The sequence below is a fragment of the Salvelinus alpinus genome, chromosome 7 (assembly GCF_045679555.1).
Source record: "Salvelinus alpinus chromosome 7, SLU_Salpinus.1, whole genome shotgun sequence".
NCBI classification, from domain to species: domain Eukaryota; kingdom Metazoa; phylum Chordata; class Actinopteri; order Salmoniformes; family Salmonidae; genus Salvelinus; species Salvelinus alpinus.
In genome coordinates, this window is record NC_092092.1 from 39,721,298 (window position 1) to 39,739,690 (window position 18,393).

The 18,393-nt window shown below is 43.0% G+C and overlaps 1 protein-coding gene across 10 annotated transcripts in view; it reads left to right on the forward strand.

Moving 5' to 3' along the window:
* Positions 1 to 5,626: 5,626 nt before the first annotated feature.
* Positions 5,627 to 18,393, forward strand: part of srcin1b (SRC kinase signaling inhibitor 1b) — a 44,466-nt gene continuing 31,699 nt past the window's right edge. For 9 of the 10 annotated variants that reach the window (XM_071410268.1, XM_071410274.1, XM_071410269.1 and 6 more), the window contains exons 1-2: positions 5,627 to 5,829; positions 13,374 to 13,400. In XM_071410268.1, coding sequence (XP_071266369.1) covers positions 5,743 to 5,829; positions 13,374 to 13,400 — 114 coding nt within the window. In that variant the 5' untranslated portion in view covers positions 5,627 to 5,742. Of the gene's footprint in view, positions 5,830 to 6,536; positions 6,860 to 13,373; positions 13,401 to 18,393 lie in introns of those variants that run through there. The other variant, XM_071410276.1, reaches the window with a different exon arrangement.

Genomic DNA, 18,393 nt, shown 5'->3' on the forward strand with positions numbered 1-18,393 from the left:
ACCCTAACACACACACACACACACACACACACACACACACACACACACACACACACACACACACACACACACACACACACACACACACACACACACACACACACACACACACACACACACACACACACACACACACACACACTTCTTTCTGTTTAATTGTCTGCTAGACTGAATCAATTTCACATTAGCCTTCCTTTTCCACTGCGCATCAGTCTTTTTAATTGCTTAGCCTACTTCACTTTCCATGTAGCAGGTGACTTATGACCATTGTTGAATATTTATGTAAAATGTTGCCAGTTATGAATTGGTGGCGTGTGAATTGCCTCAGAGTGCATCCCGTTTGCAGTCAAAGCAATTATGCTTAAGCAAAATGAGTGGATTCAGCAAATTGCTAAAGATTAACCAAAGAAGTGCCGTCATGCAGTGATCTCTACGGTACATATGCTATCCATAGAAAATGTTTCCCTTGGTTGGCATGGTGTAGTATACTGATGTAGTATGCTTGTGTTATGACTCCAAGACAGGGCTATTCGATTAGGGTCTTGCAGGACTGGAACACTCCTGGTCGCGATCCAATCAGGGACCGTGGCTGAACTTTGTAGCTAACGAATGACATCCATTTATCAATTAACTGGCAAGCAGAGAAGAAGCCAGCAATACTTCAGCCCTGCAGGGCCGGTAATTAAATAGCCCATCTGCTCCAAAATAATGCACGTTCCTCACTCCAAGGATGCAATATAGATACATAATGTTATTTGTGTACCATAAGGTATTGTATGCCCTAAGTAGGCCTCTCTCATCACGCCTACTCCTCGTATTTGTGTTATTGAACCTAGAGTAAACCCTTATTCCTGACATTGTGTACACGCTCCACCCTAATGCCGCGTGGTTGCCCCTCATTCACAGAGCTAGCTGCCTGGCTGAATCCCAGTCGTAATTAGTCTGCGTTAATAATTAGTCTGCGTTAATAGCTCACAGACTATGACTCATCCAGCCCGGGCTTTGAGTCAATGGCACACATCACTCAGCAAGAACCTGTGTCTGAACCCAGAGGGAGAGAAAGTCTCCTCACTTCCTAGCATAGATCCTGGCCAGGGACAATGGTCGCAATAGCAAATGACTGTGGCCATGGTTAACACAGTCGGCATTGTCAAAACCTAAAAATGACATGCACACGCTGTCATAGTAGTTATGCACAGGTACTGTATACAACATATTCCAAAACATACTCCAAGGTATAGTCATAAAGTGAATTGAGGTCCATACGATATCCAATGGAATATCGTCATCATTATGTAATTACCATTTCAACCTTTCTATCTGAAGTGGCCTGGGGGGGGGGGGGGTTTCTTAGCAACAGAAAAACACCCAAAGATCTGCCCAAACTGATTTTAATCAGGAAAATCGGTTCCCATGTATTCCCATGCATAATGAAGAGATGTGATCGTGTACAAATGTAAAGCAACGTTTGAAACACTTATGTTTCAGTCAAATATTATGAAATATTATGAAATTCGCAGTCTACAATTGATCTGGAATTATGTTCCGGCCCCCTCGACCATCAGCTCAGGAACAAATTGGCCCGCGGCTGAATCTAGATGATGATCACTGATGTACAGTTTCCTCTGACAAACTGTCACAAATTTGTCTCAGGTCCTCCCAGTGACACTTCACTGAACAATCTGCTCTTGATTGTAATTCCAGGGTGTCATGTGCTTAGCTCTGTGACAGGCTGTCGGCTGATGGGCCGTGGTCAACTGTGGTACTGTACTGTAAGATGTGGGTGGCATTCTTAGCGGTATACGCTGTGAATGTACGGTTTGGGCCAGAGGCCATTGGAATATGAATGAATTGTGGTGGAGAGAGAAGGAATAGAATGAGAAGAGGAGAGAGCACAGTAATGAGAATCTGCAGTAGTGTTTGCTTGTGTGTGTGTGCGTGTGCGTGCGTGCGTGCGTGCGTTCGTGCGTTCAACGTTTCTTCATGAGATGTTTATCTCTGGCAGAACCAATTCCCCCTGCTGGGAACACAGGGACGCACTCAAATAATATATTTTTCATAGAGCACCAATATATTTCAATATTTTGTCCCTGAATGGATGCACACAATTTTCGTGCTCTTCATAATTCTAATACATGTAGACAAACACGACTGTCTTTGTACTTGATGACAGATTTGTTTCAATATCCTGTGCTCTGGACCCAGCACCCAAAACATTGATAATCTATTATTTTCCTATTTGCATTACCAATGGTTGACATGTCAAACCCTCCATTCACATTGACTAGAATTAAACAGTGGAGTCAGTAGGGTTCAATACCCTATGTGTTCCAGTGGTATTCTGAGGGGTCAGTCATGCTCTTCCAGTAACCAAGCTTCTCAAAAACAGGAAGAGGTAACTGAATGCTAACTGTTTGCAGTACAGCTGTTGGGTGGAAGGAAGCAGTGTGTCGAAGCCTGGTCCCAGATCTGTTTGTGCTGCCTTGCAAACGTTTGACAAGACAGCACAGACAGATCTGGGACCAGGCTAGTGTGTCCATGGTTCAGTAAGAAAATGTTTGAGCAAGGAGGCTGTCAGAAAGCGGAGATAGCTGTGTGATATCAAGTTGTGAAAGTAATATGGCTGACATCAGTGACCGTCGACCAACTTAGGGAGGGAGTAAATGAAGGAAGGTTGGAGGGATAGGGAGGAAGGAGGGAAGGAAGGAAAGAAGTGATTACTTTAAGGAGGGATGGAGCTATGAAATCATTTTGATAGAACTTGGCCAGAACACAAACTTACCCCTCCCAGAGCTCCCAGAAATAATCAGGAGTCAGTGTGATGAAATCATAAAAAAAATTAAAAAAAGGCCTCTGTCACACCTCCCATGTCAGCAGCGACCAAGGTTGTTGTGTTTGCCCCATAATGAGAAATGTTCGGCCACAGCCTTGAGCCAAGCCATTTGGAATTTGTCCAGACTCCAGGTTGGCTGAAATACGACGGCGCCCGGGCAATGACTATCACTCACCGTGTCTTAAGTTCCGCTTTAACTCTAATGAACACTAGCTCCGATGATGAATCTTCGGCCGCCTCACAAACTGTGCCGGGATGACGACACTTAATAGACGAGATAGGTAGAGGAGTGAGGGAGAGTAGGAGGGGTGAAGGAGAGAGATGGCATCCCCCTACAGTGACAAAGTTTACATTAAAGATTCAGCAGTGTGAGTAGGAGAAATTAAACGGATGTTTGTCACCAGTATTAATGGTGTAATTAACGTTCCCGTAACATTTCTAATAACAGGTGAGGATGGGACCTGTGTTGGAGGTGACGGGTCATTAAGAATCCCACTGCTGTGAATTATACTGCCGTGTCAGGGGGTGGAAAAGCACTGGGAGGTACAGGGTTCCTTGTATATAGATGGATTGAACTGGTTTCATTGCAAATGTCATTTGTTACATTAATATAATTTGAATATCAAATTAAAGTGAATATGTAATCTATTAACATCACTTTAGAATACAATAGAACTGTAAATACTATTTTATCCAATCGATGTGGAAATATGCTTTTGGCTTCACACATGTTCCATTAGAAAACCTTACAGCCTCCAATAGATTTTCCCTGTCTCCTCGAACAGATATTTTGCTGTCATGGCTGCATCATGGAATCCCTGGATCCCTGCCGTACTCCACCACATGATTAACATCTGAAACCAAATCAACCATACCAAACCCTGCCAAAAGCATCATCACAGTTATCGCTATGTACTGAACGCTGTGTACTTGCTATGTACTGAACGACTGCTGACATGCACAATTTTGGGGAATTGTGGACTAATGAACGAAATACTAAAGAGTGTTTGTGTGTGAACTATCCCTTTAAACTGGGTGCAGGGCACCAGCCCTTGACTGTATTACCTCGAGAACATGTGTGGCGTTCGGGGAACTTTAACAGCTGTGTGGCTGTGACTCTCTAACCTTGAGATAATCACATGTAGAGATGCCCCTCCACCAGACTAAGTAATGGGGCTAAACTGCAGAAAATCTATATGGGTCCCTCTATCAGCGTGGTCATAAGACATTTGATTTACTGTATGGATTCAGTACTATCAGCTGTTTAGCTACTGTAGGCCCGACGTGCCAAAACAGAGGGGAGTGCAACACTGAATGGTTAACGGTTCATGTTGCATGAGGCATGGTGTAGGGACCTTATGGAACGTTTTGAAATAATGCATTGACGCATGCACTGCTATGGTTGATCATGTTATCTGACGCTGACCATTTTCCCCTTTATTTAGGAGTTGATTGGTGGACTGTATTGCGTCCAATTCTGGATGCACAGCTGAGGTTGCAGACGGAGAGTTTGTGTGGGAAGAGCCTGTGTGTGCATGTGTGTGTGGGACTTCACATGCCTTCTCTCGTTCTCTTTCTCTCTCTCTCTCTCTCTCTCTCTCTCTCTCTCTCTCTCTCTCTCTCTCTCGCTCCCTCCCTCTCTCTCTCTCTCTCTCTCTCTCTCTCTCTCTCTCTCTCTCTCTCTCTCTCTCTCTCTCTCTCTCTCTCTCTCTCTCTCTCTCTCTCTCTCTCTCTCTCTCTCTCTCTCTCTCTCTCTCTCTCTCTGTCTCTCTCTCTCATGATCTGCCCATTCAATTCACGGGAGACAGTGGAAAAGCTGTTTTCTACGGTCTGGTACTGCCTAGCCAGCAGATCTAGTTACTATGGATGTACTGAAAAGGGGCATTCACTGGGTTTCCCTAGGCAGCTCATTTAGCTCCTTTAGTGACCGTCCTTGGTCAATTCAAGCTATATATCTCCATGGCCACAAGGTGGCGCTCTGAAGGAACAGCTCACAACCAATCACGGCTTCTAACACAGAATGGTCCTGACACGCATGGGTGACAAACTTGCTGTCATCGCCAAGATTTGTGACCTCACCCTGTGACAGTAGTGTCCCCTTGAGGCCCCAACAAGATAGGCTTGACTGTTGTGGGCTTTGGCAGATGCTACAGCTGTTGGGGCTATAGATATACATAGTTTGTGTGTGCATGTATGTGTGTGTGTTTAGCTGAATGAGATTTCCTTTGGCTCGGGGATTATCGGTAGCCAATGACTGGATCATACGTACATGTCAGATGGCTCAGAGAGTCCTATCTCTCCATACAGCTCCATTACAGGAGGTTGGTGGCACCTTAATTGGGGAGGACGCGCTCGTGGTAATGACTGGAGCGGAATCAGTGGAAGGGGATCCAATACATTAAACACAGCTTCCAGGTGTTCGATGCCATTCCATTTGCTTCGTTCCAGCCATTGTAATGAGCCGTTCTCCCCTCAGCAGCTTCCACTGATCTCCTCCTATAACACCCAACATACGCCAGCATTATCTATCCTGTATTTAACTTTATGGAAAACTAATGATGATATCAAATATTTTGCATTTGTTCTTAAATCTATGTATAACCACAGCACATTTTCTCACCTTTCACTTCCTTTCTCCAATCCAACCCCTGGCCCATGTTTCCTCACTTGTGATCCCTTCAGGCCAGGATAGAAGAAAGGGTCACAAGATCTCCGCTGGGGATGCCGAGTTCCCGCGGGAGTACCACACCCTGGGCCACGGTGGCACGCGTCGTTTCCCTGACAACAACAACGGGGGGCAGGCGCCCACCTCGGGGGAGCGCCAACGCCACAACGACATCGCTGCCAAGAGCCTGGAGGCCCTTACGAACCTTCACAAGGCTGACATAGAGCGCCAGCGCGAAGCCTTCATGGACCTCCAGAAGAATCAGAAGTACCCGGCCAGCCCCTGTATGTCTCAGGGCCAGGGCTCACCTAACTGTGGCCGCCAACAGCAGGTAACATCTCAATACTCTCAACACCATGGTCAGAATCAACCCCCAGCATCTACCCTGATCTCAATTCACTTGGTGAAAGAATTGGTGTAAAGGATATGGTGACAAACTATATTACTTATCAATTTCTTTAAGATCTACCTTGGCTATAGCCGTTGCCCATCCCAGGTAACAGTTGAGAACCACAGGAGTATCCAGGTGTCAATTCATCAGTTCATCATGACATCGTTGGCTAGTAGAGTTATCAGAAGGTGTCAGAGGGAGAGGAAGATGGAAACAGAGATTTGAGATAGGAAGGACAAATAGAGATACTGTATATACCCCCTATCCCTCGCCATCCCTCTATCCTGATCCCTCCATCCCTCTACCTCAATCACCTCCCTGAGAATTCTGCCGTCTCTCCACACTCTCTCCTCCATCGGCCAAGTATCCCTCCATCCACTTCTCTCTTTCCTCCCCTGCTTTTCATTTGCTCTGTGTATTTACCCTGGCGCAGCCATTTATCTCTGCACACAAGCGAGCGAGAGAGAGAGAAAAAGAGGGAGAAAAAGAGGGAGAGATGGAAGGACAAATACAGAGAGAAACAGGTGGAGTCCGTGGTTTCCATGGCAACCCCCCCACCCCCACCCCCCCACCCCCCAATTCCCATATAAGGAAGTCAATGATATCATATGGCTGGCAATGCCTAGGCAAGAAGAGAGAGTGGAAGAGAGTACGGATGGCAGCAGCAGAGAGAGAGAGAGAAACAGAGAGGGATGAGTTGTGAGAGAAAGACTGAAACTGGGATTGGGCTGTAGTGGTATAGAGACAGAAAGAGAGGACACTACTCTGCTTGGCTCTACTTTGTATATAACTAGACCAACACTGCCTGGGATTTACTGATTCCTCGGGGGCTCGTGGGAGAACAGAGCGAATGCCGTCAGAAAATGGAGAGGGGGGAGGAGGAAGGAGAGGGAGGCATGTGGAGCAGCATGCGAACCGACGAACCACCACCAGTCGCCAGCAGCAGCAGGCTCGATAAGTAGCGACAACGGTACCAGTTCTCCCTTTCATTATTTATTGGAGACGTGCAGAATCCTGTGTGTTCTGGTGTTACTGTGGGATAGATTACTTTCTGCTGCCTCATGTGATGCAGAGAGAGGGAGAAAAGGATAGACAGAAAGGGGTGAGGGAGAAAAAGAGCATGTGCAAGAGAGCTGTATCTGTACCTGACTGCGTGCGTGTGTGCATGTGACCATGATCAGCAAGTGTCTGTGTGAGTCTGTGAGTGTGTAGGGGAGACCAGTGCAGGTAAGACATGATGTAATGGGTATGCCTCTCCTCTGCTCCCTGCTTTCTGCAGGGATCAGAGAACGGGTGTGTGAGTGTGTGTATGATATGTGTGTGGTGTGTTTTGGCGGGCTCATTCCGGGGTGGTACTGGCATGCAGGTGTTGGCCAGGTGTGGATGTGGTGCCGCAGTGTCTGAAAGACTAGGAGGGGGCTTGCGTGTGTGTGTGTGTGTGTGTGTGTGTGTGTGTGTGTGTGTGTGTGTGTGTGTGTGTGTGTGTGTGTGTGTGTGTGTGTGTGTGTGTGTGTGTGTGTGTGTGTGTGTGTGTGTGTGTGTGTGAGAGAAAGAGAGAAAGAGAGAGAAATTAGCTGCTTGGCATGCAGGTCAGGCATGCGTCTCTCTCTCTCTCAGTACATACATGTCCATCGTGGGATTCAGCTTGTGTGATTGAGAAATATGGCAGCTCATATGGGCATTGTGTCACGGTGCATAGGGACTCGGGTTTATTGTGTGTGGGGCAGATTTAATGTTCTGGAACGCCCTCTTGTTAGTGCATGTTGGAGGAGAGGTGGGCATTGGCTGAGGCTGAGGTAAGAGGAGTGAAGACAGAAAGGTGGATGAAGGCATGAATAGAAAACGAGTGGGATGTGGGAGACTGTTTTCAAGAGGATGCATATGCATAAGTCTACTGGTCTATCGGCGGGTGGAGTCTAGCGGTAGGTGGTAGTGAGTTCAGGTGGACGTGTATGCTGAGTTCCACATCTGACCGTAGCACCTGTTCCCTAGGGCGTAGGGATTGATTTGGAATGCAGCATATGGTTCGGGGTAGAGTGTTCAAGACAGATCTGCTTCAAGATGCTAGCAGGGTCCCAGTCCACCAAGTAGGACACATACATGACATCCAAAACAAACAATGTGAGCAACTATTCTCAACATCATACTTCAATTTCAAGTTTAAGTGAAACATGTACAAAGTAGACACTGATATACAGTATAGGTATAGGGTAATACAAATCAATAAAACACAATTTAAACAGAAAAACACAAGAACGATGAGGAAATAGAATCCTAAAATAGGGGTCCTAGTGACATTTGTCAATGAGAGCCTTGTGACTGTGTGTCGAGGCATGGCCAATAGAATGGGGTCTGATTGGTGGTAGTATGGCCCGTGCAGGCTGACAAATGTTCAGGTAGACACATGATCGCTAGCTCTGACTCGGACAGAAGCCTGCAGGACACACAATGCTCTATGTATCTGGGTCACAGGAGCCCGCAGGCCTCTGTTCTGTTTGTTTTTATTCCCAATTCGTATCTTCCTCCCCTCCTGCCTATGCTCTGCTCTGTCTATCCTCATCCAGCTTTTCTCCTCCATATCCTCTCTCAACAGAGGGTAGGAACTCATTGAATATTTCCTCACAAACCAGTGTAGGACAAGTTTGACTTTGCAGCTTGCCCATCTAGCGGAGTCAGTTCTGCCTCAAGGACATGACTCATCCCAATAAAAGTCAACCTGCTCAAATCAATGTTAGATTTGACGTAGCTGGCCATAAATGGATGTCACAATTCACTTTATGGGTTGCTTCTGTAGGCTTCTACTACAGATAGTAATATGATTAGACCATACCTTCATATAAAACGAAAAACTGAGTTTGTCAGATTTCCAGTCATTCCAATTAATGTTATACCCCTTGATCTTCAAGAATAGGACTTGGAAATATGGAAACATAGATTAGCCAAATTGTTTTACCTGAGCGTACGCCAAAAACGAAGGACTTATTAGCCAGCCCTACTCTGTTGTTTATGATTTTGCTGTCATGGAGGACTGATTGGGCTCATTCCTTTGAGTTGAAAAATAAATGCTGAGCGCCGTATGCTGCATTTGCTATACTGTAGGCCTATTGTTTACGTTTTTGTTGGTGACACTTAAAGATCTTGATCATTTGAAGCTGTTTAAGTCTATCAATAGTACACAAGTTTGAGCATGTGTCCGTTAAGCATAAGGGCATTTTTTGGAGGGAATCAGCACAAATAAGATTGAGAAATAAAAGCTCTACTTGTGGTCTTCTTAAAATAAACTACTTTTGACAGTATGGAGCACAACACCACATGGGGTTTAGACAGGAGGAACTCCCTTAAACATTTTATTCCGTAGGCTGGGATCCTCACTGCAGCTGTTGCAAGAGCACATTTCTCACTAGCTAGGTGTCCTCTAGTCACAAATATCATGATTGATAGGCAGCTTAAACGTCTTCAGTTCAACCATTATTGGGTTAAAATATGCACGTACATTTGGGAACAGCCATCCACAACAACCACAATCGGAATGGTGCAGAAAGCTAAATGACAGAGCAGCAGTGTGATTCACCTCAATTCCCTATGTATATCCAACCCAGTATCACAGATTATTGTGAAATAGACACGAATTGCTTATTGGAAATTTGTGACAGGCACACGAAAAATATATTTTTTTGTGTGTGCTGTACACGATTTTGTATACAGTGCATTTGAATCCCAGATAAAGACAGTACGTTACATAAGTTGAACTGAAGAAGTTTAAGCTGCCTATCAATCATTGTTTTTGCGACTAGAGGACAGCTAGCTAGTGAAAAATGTGCTCTTGCAACAAGCTGCAGTGAGGATCCCCGGCTTTAGAATAAATGTTTAAGGGAGTTTCTCCTGTCTAAACTCCCCTGTGGTGTTGTGGTCCATAATGTCAAAAATAGTTTAGAAGGGAGGTTGGTCGGAGAGGATGGGTGGGCGTAGAACGGGAACGTCTATCAACCCAAAGGTTGTGTGTTTGAATCTCATCATGGATAACTTTAGCATTTTCGCTGATTAGTTACTTTGCAACTACTTAGCATGTTAGCTAACCCTAACCTTAACCTTTTAACTTAACTCCTAAACCTAACCTTTTAAGTACAGCTAGCATGTAAACTAGCCCAAACCTTAACCCCTAAGCCATACCCTAACCTTAACCCCTAACCCTAATGTTAACCCCTAGCTTAGCTAATGTTAGACACCTAACTAGCCTAGCTAATATTAGCCCCAACAAATTGTAGTTTGTGTAATGTACACAAATGCATTATGAAGAAAGACACAAACTGGTGCCCGTGGCACCTACTAACATACCCCGTTCAAAGGCACTTAAATATTTTGTCTGGCCCACTCACCCTCTGAATGGCACATACTGTACACAATCCATGTCTCAATTTTCCCAAGGCTTCTTTAACCTGTTTCCTCCTAAATCTACAGTGATTGAAGTGGATTTAACAAGTAAAATCAATAAGGGACCATAGCTTTCACATGGATTCACCTGGTCAGTCTATGTCATGGAAACATGTTTTGTACACTCAGTGTAGCTTGGAATGTAACGTACAAAAGCCTATTCCTGCCCTTTTCCCGCGATCCATCAAACGCATTTGGTGTCATAGTGGTCTCTGACTTGTGGTCAGACTCGCTCAGGTGGAGCAAACTTAAACTTGCAATGATGATTTCAATGTCGTTGAGGAAACAGAAAGGACTCCAATTTTCTGAATTTAAAAGTAATCCTACAAGTAATCATCTAGTTTTTTAAAAGTATCTTTAAACCGATTACAATATTTTAGCTGGTAACGTAACGGATTACAGTTACAGTTTTTTTTGTTATCCATTACATGTAACGGTCTACATGTAATCCGTTACTCCCCAACCCTGAGTATGATAAATGTGAATGTAGCAGGGTCATTCTTGAATTGCGGTGGTGTTTGCGTCCCTCGCCATGAAAAACACTTGACAAATAGTTACATATACATGGCATTGTTGAATACTCGTTTCTGATTGGGTTGAACAGCATTCTAGAGCATGCATTATTTCCCTTTATAAATTGGGTGGTTCGAGCCCTCAATGCTAATTGGCTGAAAGCCGTGGTATATTTAAACAATATGGCGGGGGGGGGGGGGGGGGGGGTGATATATGGCCAATATACTATGGCTAAGGGCTCTTCTTAGGCACAAAGCATCAAGGTGCCTTATTGCTATTATAAACTGGTTACCAACATAATTAGAGCAGTAAAAATAAATGTTTTGTCATAACCGTGGTATACGGTCTGATATACCACGGCTGTCAGCCAACCAGCATTCAGGGCTCGAACCACCCAGTTTTTAACTTGATCCCTTTCATATTGAACTGTTTATTAATCACAAATCATAATGCAAGTCCTTTATACTGCAAAACTTTAAGTATATGCATTGTTTAGGGCAAGCATATTGGCTTAACCGAGTAGTGATGAGTACAGTTGTAGTGACATGTTTTTGGCATTTAGGGATATTTATCTATTATTTTGAAAGCTAGAAAGAAAACATAGTATTTCATACTGTATATTGTATAGATCAATGAAAACAAAAAAGGCTATTAAAATACATTTCTATTTGAAATAATGTAACATTTGTCCCTATGTTTTATGTAATTTGTGCTATTACCTTGAAAATCACTTATTACAAAGATATGGAAGGACTTGGACCATTCCTTCCAGTGGCAAACCGTTATCGGGGGAGGGGTCTCAACTTACTGTAGAATACACAAGATGCTATTTTTGAAACTTGGTTTTACATCAGCAGTTTTCCTGTTATTATACTGTATGTCACTTGGTAAATGAATGTAGTTAGTCTAGCCAGCTACAGTATCTAAACGTAGTAACGCAGGGAACGTGCCCAGGGGCCCTGACTTCTAGGGGGCCCCATTTGATTTTGTTAGTCACTCTCACACTCATGTGTAGAATTGCAGGAAATTAGCTTTTAAAACGGCAAAAATGTATCCCCACCCCCATGGCAAAATGTGTAGAATTGCAGGAAATTTGCTGTAAAACTGCACAAAAATATGTTTAATGTAACGCAAACGTATTTGTTTCTTTTTTGTTAATAAAATACTTTTTAATCCCACCGCTGCGTTAATGTGAGTTAATGTGTAGTGGCTAATTGTATAGCTAATAGGCTATGTGTTTGTAGATTGACTGAGGTGAATGAAGCCACAGCAACCAATGTGATAATGGCTGGGATCATTTTTGCTCGTTTTTGCTGTTCTCCAAATTGCATTCTAGTGTTTTAACATTGTATAGAAATGCAGTAAATGAGCTTCAACTTTCTTAAGACTTCCCTTCGGACCTCACTTAAACTCAGACCCTGACTAAGAAATGTATTAGCTAATTCAGGGCCGGCTCTAGCCTTTTGGGGGCCCTAAGCGAGATTCGGTTGGTATTTGGCCATGATTGCCACTTTCGAAAATCCTAAATTACGTAAAATTTGTCATTGGTGTTAGCGTAATTGGTGTTACTAATCCTACTGGTGGTACAGTGTTATCATAATGGTAAAAATGATTTAAAGTCATTAAGCTGCCATATTAGTTGATGAAAAGACATACCCCCCCCCCAAAAAAGTTTACTTTTTCCTAAAATGCCATGCCCAAATGCCACTGCAATTCAAGAACGACCCAGTTGTTTAAATTAGTGATAAACTAGTCAGCTATCATCCCCAATTTAGACGAACCAAAAAAGTATAGTGTACTTGACGCCTACATAATGTTGTGACCATGACACTGCCTACCATTGACACTGTGACTCAAGGACTCTACACACAGTTACAATAGCCAAATACATCCTAATAGATTCAATGAACTTTGCCCTCTGTGTTGGAGGCTGCCCAAATTCCCTTAAAAAGCCAACCTTAAATCCAGTGTCTGTGTATTACTTTAATCCGCTCCTGAATTTGAGCCAGCTAATTGTGTGAATGGTAGGCATTCAGTTGAATTGCTAGCTAGCTGGTGTGGGTGTATTATTGGTATGGGTGTAGTGTCTGGTAAACATTTGATTAATTGTTCGGAAGCAATTACAAGCAATTAAAAGGCTATTATGATGGCACTGAAGGACATTGGAAATTAATCTGAGCTATCATCACAATAATTAGCCCCTCACTTTTGGACTGGATCTGATGGAGAGAGAAATGTGATGATATTTTAAACCTCTCCTTTTTTAATCTTCAGAAAGACTTCAACTTCTCCCTCTCTCTACACCGATAAAGTATACTTTCAAACCTTCCCAACTTTATTTGTCACAGCTGCGTTATCTCTGAAACGTCTGACTGGCAGCGGATAGATGGATCTTTCTCACTCACTCCCCTCTTTTCTCCCTCTCACACATTTGTCCCCATCCTTCTCTCTCTCTGACAAACTGTTGTCCGGCTTAATGGATGGAAACATATCTAACTCTCTCTCTCTCTCTCTCTCTCTCTCTCTCTCTCTCTCCCTAGCAACAGCCAAACTACTGGAGCTTCAAGGTCAGTTTGTGTTTTAGTGTGAATCTCTGTCTCTGTGTATTGGTCTAGAATGGGATAATCTGTGTGTGCATCTCTGTGCTTCTCTTACCTCAGTGTGAGTGTTGTAGTGTTGGCACACACTACTGAGACGTATCACTGGTGTTGGAGTACATCTGCTGCTAGGTTTTGAGTCCCTCGTAAAAGGGCCAAACGCTAACTTGATATTCATGTGCTGAAATTTCTCATCACGTGAAAGTCATGCATTGATGTCAATGGGAGATTTGTGCGAAAAGTCATTTGTGCCTGGAACTCAAGTTAGGATTTAGGCCAAAGAGAATTACAAAAGCAGTCATCCTTGAATAACCCTAATGAATATGTCATATTTTATAAAAAAAATTATATGTAGAATGTAAATAATTTGCCTGATTTGCAAACGTTTGGGGTTACATTCCATTGCTTATAAATCACCATGGCTGTAGAACAGTTCTGTCTACAAGGTTTAGGTACTCTTAGTGGATACAAATTGCATTCTGGCCCAATATGGCTGCCGTGCATCACCCAGGTGGGCGCTTTATATTGCTTCCCCCATTTTCTGGAATGTCACCATGTAAAGCTGATACAGATCATGTGGAATGGAAGGGCTACTGATTCTGTTGCCTCATCAGATAAGGCCCTATCATATGGAGGGGGCAAGTGACGCTACAGTACATATGTGACCAACCGCCTCAATTCGGTCTTATGTAGCAAAATTTGAAATTGTGTTTTTTTTTATTTTTACATTGGATAAAAGTATAGACTAAGAGCTACAAAATGGTATATCATACACTGCAGTTGATGAACAATGGGAAAGTAATTCTGCTTTGAAAGTTGATAAACTTGCAGCCCCACTTTTGAGAAAATGGCCCTGGAATGTCTTGGTACACCTACTGGGTAACTATTCTTTGTCTACACCTATTCAGCATTGTTCACACCCTCTTAAGCTTTAGCCGCACCCATCTCTTTAAGGATTCACACGTGAGGCCATGTGCTAAACAGAGTGAGTAAAGTAGTGTAGTAAACAACCAAAATGTCAAGACTAAAAGTGGTGGAAGTAGTAGCCTACAATAAGGAAAACATCCAGGTAAAAATACACTTTATCTGGTTCATGGCCTATATCCTAATCAAACTTTGGTGCAGGTCATGTTGTTCTTCACATTACCATCTCTGGTAAACACACACTATTTTAAAGGAAATCTAAGTGGCACAAGATACAGAAGGTGTAAACTGTACAGTGAAATAGTTACTTGCAAAGTTGCATAGTAGCAATATCAAAAATAGAAAGTGTTCAGATATAATATTTTATATATAGTTATTAGATGCTTACCCAGACGCACTTGTCTCAATTGATGGGTCATGTGAAGGAAATGCTACAGATGGGTCGCTATTGAAATACAACAGATGGCCGTAATCACCCCCAGACACACCTGGCTAACTTGATGGGTCATGTAATCATCTGGCGAAGTGGAGTCTTTTGTTTAGAAATGTAACTAGCTAGCTAGCTAAACAATGAACTATAATTCCAACCCATAGCTACAGTACAAACAGATTGTCATAGATAGCCACCATGCATGAAATGCTGTAGTATGAATCCGCATGTAGCTGAAGCTAACCGACTAGGTTCAATGTTAGCTATCTAGCTAACATTAAGCTATAACTAGCAGTGCAAATGGCTTTCTGAGATACTAATAATATTACTACACAGATCATACATGTAACATTAGCTAGCGAGCCAGCAACTTAACGTTCGCTAGATGGCTAACAGTACGCTTTAACTTGCAATGAAAACAACTTTCAAAATTAGAAATGTATAATATCTGAAAATATAGCTGGACTCTTAAGGCGTCAGCAGGCTTCAGTTTGACTGGCACCTAGCTGAACTCGGCTAGCCGAACCGAACCGAACAAGAGTGCTAGAGGTAGGAAGGATTACCTACACATACTGAGCAGCTCATGTTATAGACAGAAGTGTGCTACATGGCAGACCAGTCCAAAATTGGCATGTCCAGCCCACCCATTATCTCAGCCAATCATGGCTAGCTAGACGGTTCCTGCCTTTTTGTGTGGTTAAACCAACTAGGCTTGGAATTTAACAATTGTATTAGTAATTTCAGATGTGTTATTAAGGCACATGAAAGTTTACATGTTCCAGAAGGCATTTCTGCCCAAAAAACCCAGTTTGATTAAAAGAAAATATGAAAACACAATACGTTCAAATGCCTATCCTGTGAAGTAGTGACGTGTGACATATGCCTAGCTTCTTGAAACAGGTCACATATGAATAATTCCCTATGACAGAGATCTGACTGCTGTGTGTTGCTGACAAAAGAACAAAGCAGGAGAGGAGAAGAGAAGAGAGGAAAGAACAAGGGATGGCAGGATATTTGAAGCCCATGTTTTTCCTACTACAAGTTTCTACATTTGCATGAAGGGCAGAGTTGATGCTTTCAGAATGAACGGCTGACTGGCAAAAGTTTACAGTGCAGGATGGTACATCTCAGGTATCTGTTTAGCATCTACACAGAAGCCTTCTACACACAGAGGCGTTCCATTAGCGTAACAGTCTCTCCACTGTATTTCCATTTGTAAATGTACAGAATATTTCATAATTTAGTCACAAATGCGCATTTCCTATTTGGATTTACAATCCCTGTTTTATCGACTTGCATGTCATACAATACATCCCTCACAATTACATAACTGGTGGTTTCCTCATATGCCAGCAGTCCATTTCCCTCTTATCTCGTTCAATGTCACACACACTAGCTTTATTGAATCCCATGTTTGCTGTGGGCTCCCAGCTCTAACGGGATTGGTTATCACCCGTCTTCCCTTCCTCTCAGGGAGTCGGGTAGTCTGCTGCTCTGCTCTCGCTATTCTGCAGCGGTGCCCTTCGCTCGCTGTGTGTGTCTCTGTGTGTGCGTGTGTTTGTGTCTCGATGTGTGTGTTTGTAACATTCCCATGCTGGTCTCTTTTGGTGTTTCATTGGCTTGCTTACACTCCACATGAGCATGTACACACGCAAACACACACACCCTGTGGATTATCATACAAACATGCCTACATTCACATGGAAGGGTGTGGATGGACCCATACTGTAAATACACACACACACACACACACACACACACACACACACACACACACACACACACACACACACACACACACACACACACACACACACACACACACACACACACACACACACACACACACACACACACACACACACACACACACACACACACACACACACACATCAACACCTGGGGAAAAATAGAATAATAACGTTCCAAGACTCCCCTTCTTCTCAAATTCTCTCACATGCTCCAACAAGATGGTGGGATTGTCTGTCCGTCTGTTTAAACTACTCTCCATAGGGAAGGCCCTGTCGCGCATTCATATGCTTGCAGTGCCCTCTCTCCACCTCTTGACTGCGAAGACTGCTAGGCAGCAACAGAGGAACGGAGGACTGTATAATTCCCTCCCTCTTTGCAAGTCTAAGCCCCACTAATAGAAACGTCAGTACCGTCATCTGCACCTCATAGGCCTCTGTCTGTCTGGAGCGGGGAAATAATCCAAGTCCATTGTCTCCTCTCCCCAACCTTACTGCTGAATCAGGCTTGGAAGTCTATATACTATAGTTAAGATGCATTCCAAATGGCACCCTATTCCCTACATAGTGCATTCCTTTTGACCGGAGTCCTATGGGCCCTGGTCAAAAGTAGTGCACTACAAAGGGAATAACACAAGCTTAGAACCACATAAAGGCTCCTATTCAGTGACACTATCTGTATTCACATGTACAATGAGTCATTCATCAGATCCAGGGGAAGTAATCATGTGTCCTAAAGTACATGGATTCCTTAAGCTCGACTCTTTTCATCCAGAGCTGTTCACCAAAGAAAATGGATTCAATGCAGGAGCTATTGTTAGGTATTCTGTAAGTGGCTTCCAAGCTAGCACATTTGGTTCCTTGGATGTTGTGGGAACATATGTTTTTGGTTTCACATTGGTTGTGGGAACAAAGTTATACATTCCCTGACCGGTAAAACGGAACATTTCTAAATGTTCTGAGAACACATGAAAATGTTGCCTGTTCTGGGAAAGTGTATTTTTAGGTTGCAGGGAGGTTCTGAGAACGTTTTACTCTGGTCCCTTCTTGCTAGGTTTTTATTAACGCTCTGAGAATGGAAATTATAGGTTATTTGGAGGTTTTTTAATAACTTCCTTAAACTTTCACTCCACATTTCATTAAGACTGGACTGTTAATAACATTGCTAGCTTATTCTGGATACTTAAAAAAAAAAACTCCAAGCACAAATAGGATACATGAAAAGGAATTTCCTTAGGCATTCATTTTTTTTATTGTGAAACGGCATCAGTGAGATTCAAACCTATAATCTTCTGTTCTCTTTCCATGAAATTCGTCCACTGCGCCACCAGGAAGGAGCCAGCATGCCATGTTTTTTTTTACGCATACAAAGCTATTCATTTTAGTCTAACAGACTCCATTTCAAAAGAAACAAGCACTCATTAAGATCAGGTGTGGCCAAATAGTGGGCCAAAACACCTGAACACACTTAACAAGATAAAGGATAGAGAGAGTTTTGTTGATGCTGAGAACAGAATTTATGTTTTTAAAGAACATTCTTATAACATTCTCTGAACGTTACTAAAGTTCTCTTGAGGTTTTTATGGAACGTTTTCGTAACGTTTTCAGAACAATTTGAGAACATGACTTTTAATAGAACCATGAGGTAGGTAACGTTTTGCTGAAGTACTGAAATTCCCACAGAAGAACGTTGTTTCTTAACATTTTTGGAACATTTTGAGAACATGACTTTAAATAAAACCACGAGGGAACCTGTAGGAAACATACCGAAGTACTGAAATTCCCACAGAAGAACATTGTTCCTTAATGTTCTTGGAACAATATGAGAACATTCCAAATGTCAAAACAGTTGGAGAAGGTT